General features: G+C 38.0%; 2 protein-coding genes across 2 annotated transcripts; one reads left to right on the plus strand and one right to left on the minus strand.

Annotated features, from left to right (window-relative positions):
* The first annotated feature begins 280 nt into the window (after window positions 1–280).
* LOC106638766 (BBSome complex member BBS2) lies at window positions 281–3,120 on the plus strand. Its single transcript, XM_014352103.2, has 10 exons — window positions 281–499; window positions 583–702; window positions 781–969; window positions 1,059–1,250; window positions 1,323–1,545; window positions 1,633–1,844; window positions 1,914–2,189; window positions 2,286–2,598; window positions 2,673–2,927; window positions 3,017–3,120. Exons 1-10 carry the CDS (start codon window positions 281–283, stop codon window positions 3,109–3,111), a joined length of 2,094 nt encoding a protein of 697 aa, XP_014207589.2. The 3' UTR covers window positions 3,112–3,120.
* LOC106638707 (ras-related and estrogen-regulated growth inhibitor) lies at window positions 2,065–12,923 on the minus strand. Its single transcript, XM_014352028.2, has 4 exons — window positions 12,812–12,923; window positions 10,124–10,542; window positions 5,075–5,294; window positions 2,065–2,184 (listed from the first exon to the last, which is right to left on the minus strand). Exons 1-3 carry the CDS (start codon window positions 12,921–12,923, stop codon window positions 5,082–5,084), a joined length of 744 nt encoding a protein of 247 aa, XP_014207514.2. The 3' UTR covers window positions 2,065–2,184; window positions 5,075–5,081.
* Between the last annotated feature and the right edge of the window lie 5,651 nt (window positions 12,924–18,574).

The following is an 18,574-nucleotide window of genomic DNA, read 5'->3' on the forward strand; positions in this document are numbered from 1 at the left end:
GAAATTCTTCAACGACACGCGAGCGGCCTTGTAAAGAAAAAGTACAATAAATTCGTATTTAAAGAACTCGAAACGTTTGACTTTTTTCCCCCACACCCTCCGCAAACGCTTCCCCGTACAAAAAAAAAAAAAAAAAACCACGCGATCGATAATACACAAGACCCCATATTATGTGTAAAAAACACCAAACCGGCTCACCGATCGATAAACAAAGCAAAGACCACCGCGAGTTTATTGTTGTCGCGACCACGGCGTCGCGTTGCCACGTAGCCGATGAGCCATGGCGACGTTCTCCCTGAACCTCCAGCGCCGGGTCGAAGCTGGACTAGCAGCCAGCGGTAAGTTCGACGGTAGTCACGCCTGCCTGGCCGTCGCCACGTCAGCTGGTAACGTCCTCGTGCACAGTCCCCATCGCGAGGCCCCCACCTCGAACGGGCTCAACACCGAGGCCAGGCTCACCTGGACCGGAGAGATCGCCGAACTCCAGATCGGTAGGCAGGTGCGTTTCATTTTTTTTTTTTTTTTTTTTTTTCTGTTTCAATGTAATTATATGTACACCTACTTTGGACCACAACATCGCAGGTGACGGCACTGTGCGCCGGACGCTTTGGAGACGAGGAGAGGGACGTGCTGCTCATCGGGACGTCGACCCACGTTCTCGCTTACCAGGTCGAGGACAACGCGGACTTGTTCTACAAAGAGGTATACATACTCTCGATATATCGTGCACATGGTGAATACGTGTGGCCCGTCACCTTTTATTTTTTTTTTTTTTTCCAGCTACCGGACGGTGCCTACTGCATAACGATAGGCAAACTGGGCTGGCTTCCGGGCCAGGTGGCCATCATCGGCGGGAACTGCTCGATCATCGCCCTCGACTGCCAAGGCGAGGAGGTCTACTGGACGGTGGCCAGGGACAGGGTCACCGCTCTCGCGCTCGTCGACTTCAACGGCGACGATGACAACGAAGTATGCATAATGCACCACGACTAATATATATATATATTTATGGTATAACTATGGGGTTTTCAACGTTGTGGTTTTTGTTATTTCAACAGCTGCTCTCGGGGACCTCGGATTTCACGATCATGGCCCAAAAGGCAGACGCGATCCTGTGGAAGACGACGGAGAACGCGCCGATCGTGGCGCTGCTCGCGCTGGCCAGCAGGAGATTCGCGTACGCGACTCGCATCGAGGGCAACGGGACTCTCGGTGTCTACGACTCCGGGCACATACAGTGGCGCATCAAAGTATAATTTACCCAATTTTCCTCGTGACCATATACATATATTTGTACTAGCCGAATCTGCCCATGTATATAGTCCAAGCACAAGGTGGTGGCGACGCGAACCTTCGACCTGAACGGCGACGGTACAATGGAGCTGCTGACCGGCTGGAGCAGCGGCAAAGTGGACGCCCGGTCGTGCTCCAACGGCCAGGTGATATTCAAGGTGCAGATGAACGCCCCGATCGCGGGGCTCGCCGAGGCAGACTACCGGAAAACCGGTCGATCGGACCTCATCGTGCTGACCGTTGCCGGGGAAAGTGCGTCTATACTTGGATAACTTGCTTCCACTGTTTTTCTCCCCATACATCATGGATGATGGTGAATACACGGTTGTTCTGATGCAGTTAGGGGATACGCGACGGGGACGTCGATCGAGCCGCCGGAGCCGGGGGACGTGTACCGGGAGCTATTGTTGAAAAAACACTCCTTGCAGATGGAGCTGCGCCAGCGAACTGCCTCCGAGTCCAACTACTACCTGGGCTCCAAGCTCGCGGTCAGCATAGCTTCGGCTCGCGGCGCGGTGCGCCTTGGTCTGGCTTCCGGGCCCGGATTGTTCGTGAGTGGATTTCGCTCGGAAATCGGAACGGTTTTTTCCCCGTTGTCAAAAGTACACGCACGGTTGCAGATATACTACGCGATGGTGTTCGCCGAGGGGATATTCGAGGGCGAGAGCATGGTAGCCCACCCCACCAAGCCCCAGGGCGAGCTCGAGATCCCCCTGCGCTTTCCAAAGAACGGACCGATCAACGTCCACGTGAAAACTTGCCTCGGAGCTCCAAATTCCGAGCTCCTCATGGTCCTCGAGTTGACCCACCAGTTGCCCGAGTTTTGCATGTACGAGGCCACACCCCGGCCATACAACGTCCCGGAAACCCTCCTGGAGTGCGGTCTCGTGGCTGAAGTACGTAATAATTAATTACATATATATATATATACAGGTACATCAATATATTACATATGTGAATGTATATTATACTATAACAACGTGAGATACCAGATAGCCGAGAGAGCTCAACGAGTGGCGCTGTGGCTGAACCAGTGCCTGGTCATCTCGAGCGACATACAAGTGCTGGAGATCGGCCCGGAAGCCGGGAGTTTGGAGATCTGGTTGCGTGGCTTACGGGATGAAAAGCCCCACTGTATCGAGGTCGACTCCTCTGGCAAGCTGACCTTACGCACCGAGGACCCAACCTTCGCCGGGGACGTCGTTCAGTCGCTCGCTTCGTACCTCGGGCTCCGGGAACTCGGCTCCGAGGCGAAATTCCCCCGCGAGGAGGAGTGCATGCTCGACGCCCTCCACAAGCTCAAGGGTCCGTTACGCGCTCTCGTTCCCACCCACGGGAAGTATATATGTATAACAAGTTTCTTTGTCGCGTGGTTTCAGGGTACAAGGAGGCGGAGGCGCGACTACAGGCCGAGACCGCGGGCAGCTCGAACGTGGTCAAGAGCCTGGTGCTGCAGCTGGAGGACGCGAGGATACGGGAGAACTTTGGGAGCATGAGGGCGAGGCTGGCCGAGCTGAGGGAGGTCAATGGCGACCTGTTGCGCGACCACGAGATACGCTCCGGGAGCTTTGCCGATCTCGTCGCGGCGCTTAGGGAGCTCAACGTTGGCGTGCAGAGCGCCTCGCGTCTACGAGGTTTGCCCTTTGTTTTTTTTTGTTTTTTTTTTGCCTGTTTCCTACTTACCGAGGGGAGTTTGCGGGACTTGTGGGATTTTTGGTTTCAGTGGGAAAAGCAGCGACCAACGCCGTTCAGCGCTGCAGAGCGGCCATCAAGGAAGGAGACGGGAGAGCCCTCGTCGCGGCACTCAGGCACGGCTGATGATGCCCGGTTTCGAGTGACTGTCAAAGCTATGTTATATATATACGAGCTGATAAGTGTTTTTTTTTTTTTTTTTTTTTTTTTTTTTTTAACACGAGTTGTTCATTTGTTTGTTTGTTTGTTTGTTTTTAATCGCCCTCGCGACGGAGATACGGACTAGCTTGTATTATCTTTGTGATGTGTTAACGATGTTTTGGGATCAATTTATGTATAGAAAATAACAAATAATGGTCATAAACGAATGAATAAAATGAAAATTGTACAATACACAGTGTACCTTTGGTAATCAGCCGGCGTGGAATTTCCGTAGTTAGATGGGGGGCAAGAATGTATATATTATGTACGAACAGTGAAAGTTGTTTTTCTTGTTATCAAAAGAGTAGAGAAAACAATATATATATATACTAGTAGGGCTAACGCCCCCCTGCGCGCTCAGTGCGCCAACCTCCCACTAACGGATTGAGTAGACAAAATAACGACATTACTCGTGTATTTATCAATACAGGCAGAAAATTAGTTCACAACAGCAGAATACGTGACTCACAAAGGAGTTGATAAAACATATGATTAACTTAACATAATTAAATTAACATAAATATTAATTTTCCAATAGTATTTTAAAATAATGTTAGAGAGGGTCTTCTATTACACGAATTAAAATTAAAAATAAATGATAGTAGTGTTAATAAGAACTTCAAGTATATCAGACGGTCTCTGTAGAGGCACAAGATTAAAAATAACAAAATTATTTAAGTTTAATATAGAAGCAGAAATAATTATGGGAGAAAAAAAAGCAAAGTTTATATTCCTGGAATAACATTGAATACTGGCACCTTATTATCATTACCTTTTGTCTGCTATAGAAAACAGTTTCCCTTTGTATTAGCATGTTCTATATTTATTAAAAAATCAGAAAAACAGAGTTTTGATTCTTTAGGATTGTATATTAAAAAACAACTCTTACGGACAATTATACGTTGCTTTATTAAGATGTAAGAATCCAAAAAGAATTTTTATTCAAATTGCATCCGAGAATAAATCAGAAATTAAAAATTTTGTTTAGCTATAAATTTTTCAGTAATAAAAACCATGAAAAACAAATATGTGAAAAATGTGGAAAGGGTTTTAAAAGAACAGATGGGTTAAAATGACACATAAAATGTCACAACATTAAGCTATCAGAAGGAAGTATTGTTTTAAAAGCTTAATTGTGTTTGTCTATTTAATAATACCTCCTCCTGAATTCTGTCTTTTACTTAATAAAGTCCTCAAGTAATCAAGAATTTTATATTTGGGTAAAGTAGACATGGACCAGAAAGAGATTTCAATCAAGTTAAACAAATAATGGTACTTCAGAGACACATAGTGAGTAAGGGGAAGCAAATAGATAGAGGGAGACCTATGATCAGTGACTTAAAAAACCCTAAAAACGAGGTATGACTTAGATACTAAATATTTTTTAACATTTATGATGGTAAAACATTAGATAAATATTTTATTGGGGGGGAGGTGGAGGGGGAGCGGGGGGGAGCTCACTCAAATATAATTTGATTAAAAATGACATTAAAACAAGCAAATAACTACGTAAATCGATGGGGTGCTGAGACTCACTTTCGTCAATACAACTATATAATATAGGGATATATATATAGATATATATATATATATATATATATATATATATATATATATATATATATACACACGTCTAATTAAGCTTTTCGGGACTGTACACGGGTAATGGTACCAACGCGTTCAGGGACGGTATTAACGCAGTGGAAAATCCCGGATGAAAGTCGATTGTTATCCCCTTCTGGGAGTTTCAACGATTCTCGGTACATGTCATATAGGGACTCTGCGGGGTTTGTCAATAAAATAATTATCCATACCGAGTTTTTAATATCACCGTAGGAGTCTGGTTAAGGATAAAGAGCATGTATTATATATATATACCCATACACACCGATCGTCTAGTGCAGCACGCCTTTGGACGATATGCTCGAACGGCGCTTGAACAAGGAGTGCTGGGGTCGTCTCCTGGCGTCGATACTGCCGTCGGTCGAAGCTCGCAGTCGAAATGCTGACGATGAAGGGTCCTCGGCCGAAGACGTTGGCGTAGCTGGTGATGCTCTAGGTAGCATGAGCTGCACGAGTCTTGCCGTGCTCGCGAAAACGGCCATGACCTGCGATCACAGACATTCTTACGATCACTTTTATTGGTTTTGCTTGGTTTTTTCAGAGGCGCGTTTGTTCAACGCGTTGGCTCGGGTCTTTTACCTGTTCGTATGGATATTTTTTTTTTTTTTTCGCATCAGTATACCACACAAAAATAAAATTACGCAGGCAACCATACGCTACTCTATATTACGTACTCTTTGTTATTTTTCTTGGGTATGGCATCCATACGCAAATTGTTGAGAGTCAGTTGACAACTATGCGAGAAAAATACTGCGGACCCCAGGGGCAGGCGATCGATTCATCTCTCACTTATAAGCCTTTAGAAGTGTGCCATTATGGTAAGGTTTTAATGTTGAGCCAATGAAAAATTGTAAAAAGAAATTCAACTAATTTTATAAAGTGTAATAATCAATTCTATTATGAATTTCTATGAGATAAAGAATACACACTTGCGAAAACGTGAGAGTAAAAAATATAAGTTTCTGCTCCTCTGAGTCTGTCAACATGACATAAAGATAAAACATCATACGATAATTGCCATTATTTGTATAATGATAAAGTCAATTAATTACAAGAACGCGCTACGTCTAAACCAAAAAAAAAAAAAAGAAAAAAAAGTGCTGACACGCGCGGTAACCAAGACACGTGATTTTTCACAGCCGTGTGCAAATACTTGGTGGTGAGCTATTGCTTTATCTACGCCAACGTGAACAAAGTTTAAATTGAGAGTGTTAGGAAAAAACTGATTTTCATCAAATGGACATTTTATTTTCGCATGTTTGGATTCTCTCTTTTTTTTCTATTTTTTATCATAATTATAAATAAATTTGAATCTATTAAAACTAAATAAAAATTATGAACTGTATTACATAATTTACATGAATTTACAATTTAAAAAAAAAAAAAAAAAATTTGAATTTCAAGCTCACGTACGGGCAAATTTTTCTAAACGATGAAGGCCTGAAAAATTTCAGCTGCTTCTTTCCCTGGAAAAATCGAAGTATATTTCACAAAATCTGCTCAAATATCAATACGTTTGAACAATATGCCAAGGTTCGTCAAACCCGCTACTGTAGCATTTCGTTAAAATTCTATAATTTCTTTTTGAGTTGTAGGTACGTCATCGTGTTACATAACTGGATAAGCATATCATAAATAAGTTGGAATGAAATATGCCTTTGAGTTTCACTGTAGTGGTCCGGGCTTCTTGTGATTATTTACTTGAATTCCACTAAGCGTCATTCTTACAAAAAAAATAGTGATGTACAAATTACGATTACGACCTTACTCTTTTAATCTCTGATCACACGAGTAGTTACTTCCAGTAGGCGATATCAACTATTTCAAATGCTGTTTATCTAATTTTTTTTTTTTTTTTTTTTTTTTTTTTTTATATACTCAAGTTATACCAGAGGACACAATTTATAGGCATATTTGTCTGACCTATTTGATAGAATTTTCGTGTACGCTTGTTTGCTTCTGAAATTTGTTGAAGAGATGGTAAACAAGTATGTATCGACTCACATTTTACGAAAGGGTACAAGTAGCGTAACGAAATGTTACGTTTATGAAATATTTTTCGTCAATTTTCCGAATTTTTTATAAATTTTAATTTCACGAAGACAGAGTTTTACATTTACGGAAAAAAATTGTCGTAACATTTGTTTATCAATATTTATTAACATTTTCTTTTTAGCTTCGCAGTTGTAATATTTGGATTTTTCTATTTCTCACTTGTTTAATATCTCATAAATTTATAATCAACGAAACTTTTGAAGTTTAATTTTAAGAGCGCGTCAAAATTCATGCGCATATTAACTATTTTTTCGAAAGATCTTTTGAAACTTGAATACAAAATAATAATATATGCTAAAATTATTTTGAGATATAATGAGATGAGGGTCCACATGGCGATGAACTAATCATAAAAAATTCTTATTATTGTAATTTCACAAGTATTGAACTTTAGCTTGAAAAATAAATATTGATCGGAAGCAAATTACGTATAGAACATAAGAAAAAGTATGAATATGTTTCACTGCGTAAGTGTGTGGCACCTGGTTACTTCAAATGAAACAAGTTTATTGACCCAATAGTGAATTCGCAGCTCTTTACCGATATCACAATTTTATCTTTACCCCAAGTAATTCACTGAATGAAGCCATTTATAAAACCGACATTTAGAGGTGTATCCCATGAAATTTATTTTTTGAAAGAATAAAAAAAAATTGAAATTTTTTTTTGCAAAGAAGGCCATGTGGATAAGGTGTCGAAAAAAAAGATGATATTTTTATCCAAACTCAGATAACTTCAGTTTACTGTACTGGTAGTAGCAACCCTACGACCTCTCCTTCAGATAAATTTAAAAGGTCTAACTTGGACATGTCGTATCTTTTATGGCCCTTGACATGTGCAGGTAAAAGTTCCAGAAAACTTTCATCGATTTTTGTTTCTGCGAACGATCGACTTTGTTAAAAAAAGCTACTTTTGTAAGACATTGTTTTTTTTTTTTTTTTTTCTTTTTTTTTAGGATTGGCTTGAGAAACAAAACTAAAGAGAACTGTTGAACTAAAGTGTTTTGGCCAAGCTGTAATTTTTTACATCCAAAGTAAAAGAACTCGAAAGTAATTAAACACTTGATTAAACGATAACCAAATGATTTCCATCACGAGGTCTACTCATGGCTCCTAATTATTAACAAGTGGCTTGTGCGTCCCGTTATGAATTTTTATCTTAATAAATATTCCAGAATATTGTTTGACGAGTAATTATCAATTTCAAAAATAAAAAATTAATAATACTGGCAAATCGGGGATATAAATACAGCTGCCTAGTGAGAATCGAACATTGAGTATCGTCAACATGTTCCTTAAGGCATTACTTTTCGCGATTCTTGGCGTCAGTTTGGTCTTGTCTTTTCCTGCCCCGGAGCCCAATGAAATTTCCAATGAGGTAAATAAACCACACGAAAACCATTTCCACGCGTGTAACATTAATCGTAAAAATTCAAAGTCTAAAAAAATAATAATAATTTGTTCAAGATCCTTCATCCAGATGGGAGCCCTCCAGTCATAAACATAGATAACAAATCAAACGTGCAAAAAAAAAAGTGTCCAGTCAAGCCCAAGAAAGACGATACTGCACTCCCGGAAAAACACTCTCGCTGGCAGAGAGCCAAGGAAAAGTTTTTATCGCTGAAGCAGCACTGCCACAACTTCTACGAGAAGGTGATCAACGAGTTGCATGATATCAAGGAGGGCACTCATACAATCAAGAAGAACCTCTCGAAGGCCAAAAACGAAACATTGAAACTGGTGAACGATGTCGAGGCAGTCTACAAGCGAATAATCGTCGACGGGGAGTACGCTTTTCACGAATTCGACAGGATCTACAAAGATTTGAAATTGTCGATTGAAACTTTGAAGACCGATGGTGAAGAGTTTTATCACGAGATCAAAAAGCTGCTCGATGAACTCAAACTGGAAATCATTGAAGCTAAGGTTGCTAATTTTTTATTTTTTTTATTTTTTCTTTCAAATCGTCTACATTTAAATGGTACGTTGTTTTTTTTTTTTTTTTTTTTGTGAAATGACTTTGTGACGTTTGGTCACCTTTACAGGATGCAATTGTGAGCGGCGAACTGGAAAAATTGCACAACAGTTGGCACAATATGAAAAAAAAATGGGGGCTGGTCAAAACGAAGTTCGACAGTATGTACGAGAAAGCATTAGAAATGCGCGATAAAACAAAGACAGATTATCACGTGGTTGTCAACGGTGTCCGCAAAAGTATGAGGGACGTGAAGATAGAGGCAGACGAGATCATGCTCAAAGCCAAGAGGACCTACAAGGACATTGTCGTTAATGGGAAAAATTCTTACGCGGAGTTTAACAAGTCATACGAAAGCTTGATGAATATTTTACAGGCGGTAGAGCCTGGCGCTGACAAGATCGACCAGGAATTGAAGGGCTTATTATTCGAGCTTAGTGTTAACATACTAGCACACGAACAGTTTGTCAAGCTAAAGGCGGCGCCCATTGCCATTGACAACGACGAAGAGCCGCATGTGAATCTTGTTTTGCTATCTACTGAAAATAATAACCATGGACAGTACTCGGTAGATCATTAAGATGAGATAATTACATCTGTAGAACTTTTTGCGTCGTTTCTCAATTTATAGTTTGTAAAATATGATGGTGTGATAATTTTATTTAAAAATATACTTGCACTACTAGTATATAACTGTATTAGATGATATTTATAGAAAAATAAAATATGTTCGAATGATTAATAATGCATTACTAGTAAGGTACTTTATCAATTTATGTGTGTGTAAGTATGTAACTGCTTTTAATAATTAAATACTTCACGACATTATTGGAATCGAAATTCTAAAATTCAATGCCTATTACTTTACATTATTATTCTTCAAGTGGTCGATGTTAAGAGAATTAAGTCACGTTATGTCCTTTATTTACCAGTTTTTGCATAGTTTAATATCGGCGACTCGTGTGGAAAGTTTTAGTTGTTCCAAAAAAATTATTTCGATGGAAATAATTTCAATAAAAATTGTCTCTAAGCGAGTTGTTAAAATGACTTTTGCATAATATTTAAACAACAGGGGTCTGGGCGTCTTCTTTTAATAAACCGCGTACGAGTGATATCAGTTTTGTTGACGGACTCGGCGCTCACACGAGTAAACACCATGCCCAAGTGCAATCGAGTGCAACGAGTGAACGAAAAAACACACCGATCGACTGGCAACGTAAATATTTGGCAAAGTGAATCCCTCACTAAAATACCCCCCTACCACCACCCCTAAAGTCTTTCTCACCTCGTCCAAGGACTCCCGGGCGGAAACTTCGTGAAAGTCCTGAGCCTCGATGTCCTCGCCTCGCTTCCTGCCCTCGGCCGTCGTGACCATCCTGTCCCCACCAGGTGGAGCCCCGAGATCGGTCTTGTTCCCCAAAAGCACGACAACGGGTGGTGGTACTTTTCTGCTGGACTTGCGGGCCTGATTGAGAAGAAAGCGCAGTCGCCAGGTTTCGTCGAAGCTGACGCGATCGGTTACCGAGTAGACGAGTACGACAGCGTCCGCCCAGCGTAGCCGTGACTCGGTGGGTGCCCGCGTCAGCTCGCCCGGTGGGTCGACTATCTCCCAGCTGGCCAGGTGATCCTCCACCCGGTACATCCGCTCCGCGCCACGCTCGTATTCGCCGATGAAGCGCCGGCTGGCGAAGCGCACCGCTATGGCTGTCGTTGCGTGTATGGTTCAAACGATCACTACTTTGCGTATAGGTATTTTTTTGGTTTTTCACGATTACGATGACCCTTGCATTTTTACCAGGGCAAAAAGGGTATCTTTGAAACTTTACATCCGATTGGGCTAAAAATTTTATTTGTAGCTTCATTTTCAATGACATACGACTTGACAGTTTTTCATCTAGAAAATTTTATCGCTCCCAAGACTGCACAAGTCAGAAAAAGCTATTATCAGTTGTTTGACTTTTCGAGCGGTTATTTTATTTTACATCCATACGTGGTCAAGAAAGATGTGGGACTCGAAATAATCAAACTTCTGACTGAAAAACAGTTTTTTGGGTGTATCTTAAAAAGTGAAAGACTCTAGCACATTTGGTGTCACGAAATAAAATTGTAAATTAAAAAAAAAAAAAACATTTTTTCCACATTTGCAAATTCTCTACGGTTTAATCGTGCCCATTTATATTTAAAATGTGATTATTATGGTCTTAATAACGATTATCTGTAAGAATAGCTAGAAAACTGATATAATGGTGCTAATATCAGTTAATTGAATTTTGCAGATTTATAAAAACGTGTGGTTGTACTTTTTGCTATGGTAAAAAATTTAGCAGCCACGCTTTAGATGAAAAAATTTGTTTTTTTGCATAAATTTAGCCGCTTAATTTCTATTATTATCAACATTTTAAAACTTTGATTCAGATTGCTGCCGTATACAAAACTAATAGTAATAGAATATTGTCAGACTTAAGCATGGGTACTTGTTCAAATACTTTGCATTACTCTTTTTTTAGTATGTAATGCTTTAATGTTTGCTGAATATATTTTTTTTTTCTTGTTTTACCACTTTTAACACGATTTGCTGAACTAAATTTTTCTTAGCCAGAATAAGAAATTATATTTTTTAAGAGTACGAAATTTATAAAATAAAAAGTATGTAAGTATTTGTTCAAGTGTTTTATAATAAGTTTTTATTTATCTAGATACATCACACAACCTTTTTCTAGACAGATTTTGATTGAGTAGTGATGAAAAAAAACAACTTTTTTTCTAGTATTAAAATTAAAAAAAAAAAAAAAAAAAACGGTACTTCAAAGTATTGAAAAGTCTATGTAACAATTATGCCTACTTATATCTAAACAATGGATGAACGGGTGTCACGAGTATAATGTGGTGTATGTCCAATGAGAAATACTAAAAATTATTGATCACAATCATGCAGAAGCATCATAACTTCTCCTGGTACTCTAGTTTTCATGATACAGGCAAAATCAATGCTAAGTAAGCCAATACTTGGAAATGAATATTATTAGCACTTCTCCCCATTGTCTTGTACGGAAATGAAAACATATGCCATTTCGTAAAATTGAATCACTCGTGTGCTTGAACGACAATCGAAGTATTAATATTAGACTCCTCGGATCAAGTATCTCTGAGCCTCAAAAATATGTGCTGTTGATACCTATTGTGCAATCCACAGCTAATAAAAACATTGTACAACTGCATTTCGACATCAACAGTTTATTTGCGCCATTTGTCCGATGCTCATTGTATTCCGATCTAAGAGCCCAGTGATTCATTAATTTAGAAATAAATCGACATTGATTCGCATAATACTATGCGTAATCGCGAGCAAACACGTTTCCTCGATCAAGCATTTCCGACTGTCACTTATAATTGTAAATATTATTGTTGCTCCTCACCAACTTTCAATATCATAATTCACACAGCTTTAATTCCTTCCCCTTTGCTTCTATTGTTAAAAATAAAATGAAAACTTTTATCTACGAACTACACATGTCAAAGAAAAAAAAAAAGAAAAAAAAAAAGAAAGAAAGAAAAAAGAAAACACAAAACTCGAGAGAAATCAGTTTTCAAGTACACATATTATTCAAAGAGTAAATTAATTTATCTCTCGCGTGCTGTAAGATTATTTGTTTCAGCGGTTATAATCAATTAACGAAAAGAAACATTTCTCGAAGAAGAACGCAATTGTCGCACAACAACAACAAGAGCGACTGGAATCCAATCAACACTTGTATTTATACTCGTGACAACAACGAACGCCACACACTTTTTTTTTTTTTTTTTTTTTTTTCACCCCCTTGGGATGCTGACAATACAATTACGCGCTATCATTATTTACAGTACTTCAAATCTCGCGCAGTCAGGAGTTCGTAAGTCCACTAGTCAACACAAACATTGCATGGATTTGCAACACGTGCGGATCGTCATGAAATCACAATGAAAAATCTCTCACCAGTTTTGCCGACTCCGGGGTGGCCCAAGAGCAACACGCGAATCGGTCGAGTGCGAGGGTTGGAGTCCCTGGCGCTGCCAAAATTGAACTGCCAGCTACCAAAGCTCTGCATCTTTTCGAGTAAAAGTCTTTTCCCAGCTTCCTTATATATACCCTTGTGGTTGTTGATCGATTCGTGCGTAATTATATGCAAGATTTGTCTGCCCGTTGTTGTTATTGTTGTGTGCCCACTCGAGGGGAAGACAAAGCTTACGAGGGTGCAAAAATACAGAGTAGAGCAGGTTCGCGATGATCAACATTACGTTTTATATGCTTGTATTTTTAGACTTTTCCGGAAACCTTACAATAATATGTGGTATTTTTTAAACTCATTTTCAGTATACATTACAATAGCATCTAATTAATTACTATGGTAACAAAAGTGGTGTGCACGTGTGCGCCCACAATTTAAATGTACAAATAATTAAACGTGTTATGTAGTGATTTAACAGAGACGATACCATTTCGTTTGAAATTCATTTACTTTACGTACTTAAAAATTTATTGTTCATCGATACTTCGATAGCAAAGATTTTTTCGAGGCCTACACAAATAAAGGTAACCCAGATATATCTAGGAAATTGAAATTTTTGTTTCTACCACAATGTGTTCAGTGTTACTCTGATTAAAATTTTATGCGGTTAATGGAACACAAAAAATTAGTCTGAAATACGTTGCGAGTAATATAATTATATTATACATTAAATTAAGTTATTAAATCTAGTAGACACACCTAATAGATAACTATTGTTCTGTTTGTTGGGTTGTTGACATTAAAGTGCATTGATTTGAAAATCTGTATTTTTAAATGAATAGCTTGAGTTCTTGAAACGTTTAAAGCTGCTTGAAAGCAAGTTTCAAGATAAATAGGTAAAAGCATATGTTATTGGTATGGACGAAAAATTATATAGGTAAAAAAAGCTTCAGTATTCCTTTGATTTTCCGGTTCGAACGACCAGGAATATTATTATAGTAGTTCTTACCACATCCTTCAGAACATAAGCTACAATAAAAAATTTTTTATTTTTTTTCATTGCAGTGGATTGCACGAGTGTGATAGTGTGGCACGAGCTACCGCGGACATCGGCTATACGAGTACGAGTCAGTCACACGAGTGTGGCTGGAGTTGTCGGGAACAAGGGCCAGTTATGGTCACACGAGTATGATAATATGCATATGGCACGAGCTACCGGCATCAGCCACAAGTGTAACGTTTATCATACGAGTATTGGAATCTGCGGAGTGGATGTTTCGCCGTACACTATGCGGAAAATTTAATTTCTCAAACTAAAAACAGTAAGAAAAAGTACCGCTGTACTAGATGCAAATCATTGTTTTAGTTTTTACCTCAATTTTTACTACAGCCTTTCGAACAGTCGCTAGATTAATACATTTTTATAGAATCTTTTTTCTCCACACTATGACAAAAAAAAAAAAAATTAAATAAGTAAATAAAAATTAGGTACAAAATATTTACTTCCTGTCATTAATAATAAAAAAAACATAACAAGTTTAAAAAAAGTAAGTCGATTAAACTTCAATTATTAAGTAATTTACTTTAAATCATGTAAGAATTTTTTTCTTGCAGCGTAAATTACTTTCTCTTTTAAATACTACTAAATACTAACAAACACAAATAAATTGATATTTGTCATCGAGAGCAATATTTTATAATCATCTAATTTCGTATACGTATAATTTTTATAATCTTCTAATTTTAATTTAATTTTGCACGTATGCATCCAAAGCCAATTAATGGGTACATTTTCGAAAACGTATGTACAGCACTATCCAACACTGCTACATATCGATGTATACGAATTAAATTTTGAAACAGGTGTTAGCGATCACAAATCATCTTCCGTTTAGCTTTGAAAGCTCAATATTTTTCGTTTGAAATAAATTCATAGGTAAGTCATTACTTATGGCGGTACAACTTTCTTGATGTGCGACACAAAAATATGGCAAAAAACCTTGGTATCGTTAAAACAACTCACAAACAAGTGAAAATCACGCACCACTGTTGTTTCCACAGTAAAAATTGCGTAGTACCTGTGCATATATTTATACACTTGTACATTTATATCATATATATCGTGTTTACGTTCATGTGCGCGGTCGCCGACTCATTTGTCTCAGACTTTGTCCATAACCAAGTCATAAAGTATACCTATACATAAAAGCACCGGCTCCAGGCGCTTATCCCACGGTTCGATGCGCCGACCCTGTCTCTCTGAATTATCTCTCTCGTATATACGGCGCTTTATGCTGCTGCTGTTGCTGCTTGTACTCGCTCTCCAAGCACAAGTTCGGTGCTGCCCTCGTTTAATTGAAAACTCCATGTTAAATCGTACCAAGTAAAACTAAATGAAGTTGCCACCGTCGCCGTTACTGTCGGGAATTCCCATAAGATTACGTATTTAAGTGACAGTCAATGCCGATCCTCCTCTCCAAACGAGTCTACGTACTTATACGGGAGAGACTTTTCTCTACTTTATCTAAGTAGGAAGTGTAAGTATGACTTCATAGGACAGCACAAACGTTTCATTTCCTCCGCTAACAATTTATTTTTCCCGGCATTCGGAAACTTCATGCGACTTCCTTTATTGATTACAATTATTGTCGTTCCAGTGTTCAATTGCTACTTCAGTCGTACACACACGTTTTCTTCATTTTGCGAGGATTCATAGAGCTTTTATTAAGACAGTAGAAAATTTCATCACCAATATTTGTACTTTCGTCGTTTATCATCAATTTTTTATGTAGTACCTACTCAAAGGTTGTAAAATCAACAAATTAGGCAGAAATTATTTTTAACCGTGATTAAATAACCCAAGGTTTTAGAATTGTCAAAAAATATATATATATATATATATACGTACTCTCGTTAGATGTCATGTTATTGTGCTTACAATGTAATCATATTATTGTGATATTTATAAAGTAGATTCTCAGTCCTTTGGGGTTCGTTCTCGTTTGTTCATCAATGCGTTATCTATATGGGACAGTAGCTTTCTTACATAATTTTTTTTCATTCAGTCGATTTAAATAAATCAAAAATAGTTGTCTTTGTACGCATGCAACACGTAAAATTACGCTTGTTTTACGATGCGTAATAAAACATACACAAGTGTATGTTTTTTTGGTGAAAATTTTTTTTCAATTTTTGATTCCTATTCTATTAAAAATTTAACCTACCATGTTTTTATAGCTGACGTCCCTTTTTGCTTACATAGTTTAGACTCTCTTTAATTCTAGTGAAAATTTTCCAGATGAAATATAATCGGTAGTACCTGTATTGAATCATTGTATGATTAATTTATAGGACCACAAGTGGTACAGTGAACTTTTTGGATATTCAAATAAAAAGTAGCATATGCACACGTGCGTATAGGTGGTTCTTAATACTTGACTCTCGTTTAACGTCCCCCTCGTTTCGCTCGAGGCAAAATATTGACATTATATACAGTATATTATATCAAGTATGACTCCGTTTACGCACTCGTTACCCAAAGTACTATTCAATCACAGTTACGACGAAGTAATCCAATCTCGCACTATCAACATATTAGCTTATTGCCATATCAGATCCCACGAAGATATCTTTCATAGATAAAATGTATGAGTTTAAACAATTGGTATTCCACGCGTGTTTTCAAGGTCGATGATACAGCTTTTACATTCAAGATAATATTTACCGCGACAAACCTCCCAATTGTATGTATGGCAGCACATATCTGTGATGACACGATTCCAATGTAATCAAACAAATATTACTTGCTATTCAAAAATTACCTATTCTAAAAAATTTTTACCGAAAAGTGAGAGCTTGTGTTGAAGCAAAAAGCTTTCTATCGTGATTTTAAAACACGTGGCTCCCTTTTCCAATCTCTTCTCCAATGTAACGAGCACGTGGCAGAGTTTTCTTACCAAGTGCTGGCCAAGCAATATAGCTCGTCCGATTTACGTAAAAACCATTTCTACTGGCATTTTTCGAAAATAATTTTTCAACTATTAACCGACGATGTTGGAAGAAGAGTTTTTACAAATTCATGTTTAACTTGTGCGGCTACACTTTGCCATGCATTGTGCCTTGCGATTCTTTTTTACTCCCCGCTTGTTCATTAATCTTCACTGCTGCAACGTATCATTTTTACTGTTGTACAGTTTTCTTGATAATTCTCGGTCTAATTTTAGAAATCCCAAGAGAGAAAATTAAAAAAAAAAATGAGCTACTTTGCGACTGTAAAACACTTATATAAAGAGGGGAGTGTGCTACAAGAGCGATGGGAGGAGAAAATTCTCCATGCTTGTTTGTTAAGTGTTTGCTAGGATGCATAACGAGCGCCGATAACGCCAATGGGCGGCCCGTGTTGTGTTTATTAAGCAAATATTTATATAAGCTGTTCGTGTGCTACACTCACTTGCTTACTGAAAGCCTCACATTGAAAGACTTTCGTGTTGTATTGACTTATTTTTCAACCTAGAGATGGTCCAAGGATAAAAGAAGAATAATAAGATTACAGATATGTTAAATTGTGTAAAAACTTGTCTTGTGGTGAAAAAAAAAAAAAAAAAGATAAACAAAATAAAATGATAAGTTCGATTGCATAACATGGATTTCTACGCTACAATATCGCGTCGGAAAACACATATCCATTCGAATAATATATTTTTTTGCAATTTTCTTCTTTTCTTGTTTATAAACAACTCCTTTCACGGTTGATAAATTCAGTTGAATGAATTCATTAGCTGTACAATACCATGCTTTTGTGCCACATGATAATAGTAGGCGATAAAAAAGATCTAGGTGTGAAGATAAAGTGAACGATAAAATTATCTAGTTCAATAGGTACGATTTTAGTTGCAAGTTAATTACTTTAACAGTTTTGTTTGTTGAATGAAACGGCTGACGGTATAGTTGCTCCCGGCAATGAAGTTAATCGATACTATAGACAGGGATGTTACTTATAGGATTCTTAATCGATACAATGCCATGCCTGTCGGCAGATTTAGTATACACACTTTACCGATAACGTGATAATAATGCTCTTAGGTAAAGCTATGGATGCAAACTCCTCGTACCATCAACCACAAACTTTGATGGACTTTGATCTTTTCTTACTTTTTTGCTTCGCACCATTTAAAATAAAGTATCGTACCGATCGTACATATGGGAGGTGCTCGAGTAATATTTGCAGCTTTTTAAGTAATACATTACCATCAATAATGTCATTTATCCATCCCACGTTTGTCCTTTTTGGATTGCTTGGTTTTCATACAATTTATAATTGTGCTATATACTTACATCTTGTCCTTTTCCACTAAACTTATGATACATGATATGTATATATTTATCTTCTATTAGTATGATCATGTAGGTGAGTAACAAAAAAGCCGCTATTACAGCTCGATTTAATATGATTTCTACTAATATGATATAAATATATAAATGATTTGTGCAAACTTGGTAAATAGTTTGTGTACCCTGTGTGCTCTGTTTGTAAATACCCAACACGCTAGCTGTTTCGATCGTTCAAAAGCAAATAAAAAATTGCACTTAGATATCCTTTTATGAGAGTAGAATAGATGTAAATCCTTAATGGCGAAAAAAGATCCCGACACCTAATCCTTGGGCGCAATGGGACATAAAATGTAGCAATCAGTGGGCGCAATATATACCTACTTTTTTTTTTACTCAAATAAGAGCAATCGGTTTTCTTC

Source organism: Copidosoma floridanum, unplaced genomic scaffold (assembly GCF_036245765.1).
Source record: "Copidosoma floridanum isolate Cflo_tuat_1 unplaced genomic scaffold, Cflo_Japanese_pri ptg000030l, whole genome shotgun sequence".
Lineage (NCBI taxonomy): Eukaryota > Metazoa > Arthropoda > Insecta > Hymenoptera > Encyrtidae > Copidosoma > Copidosoma floridanum.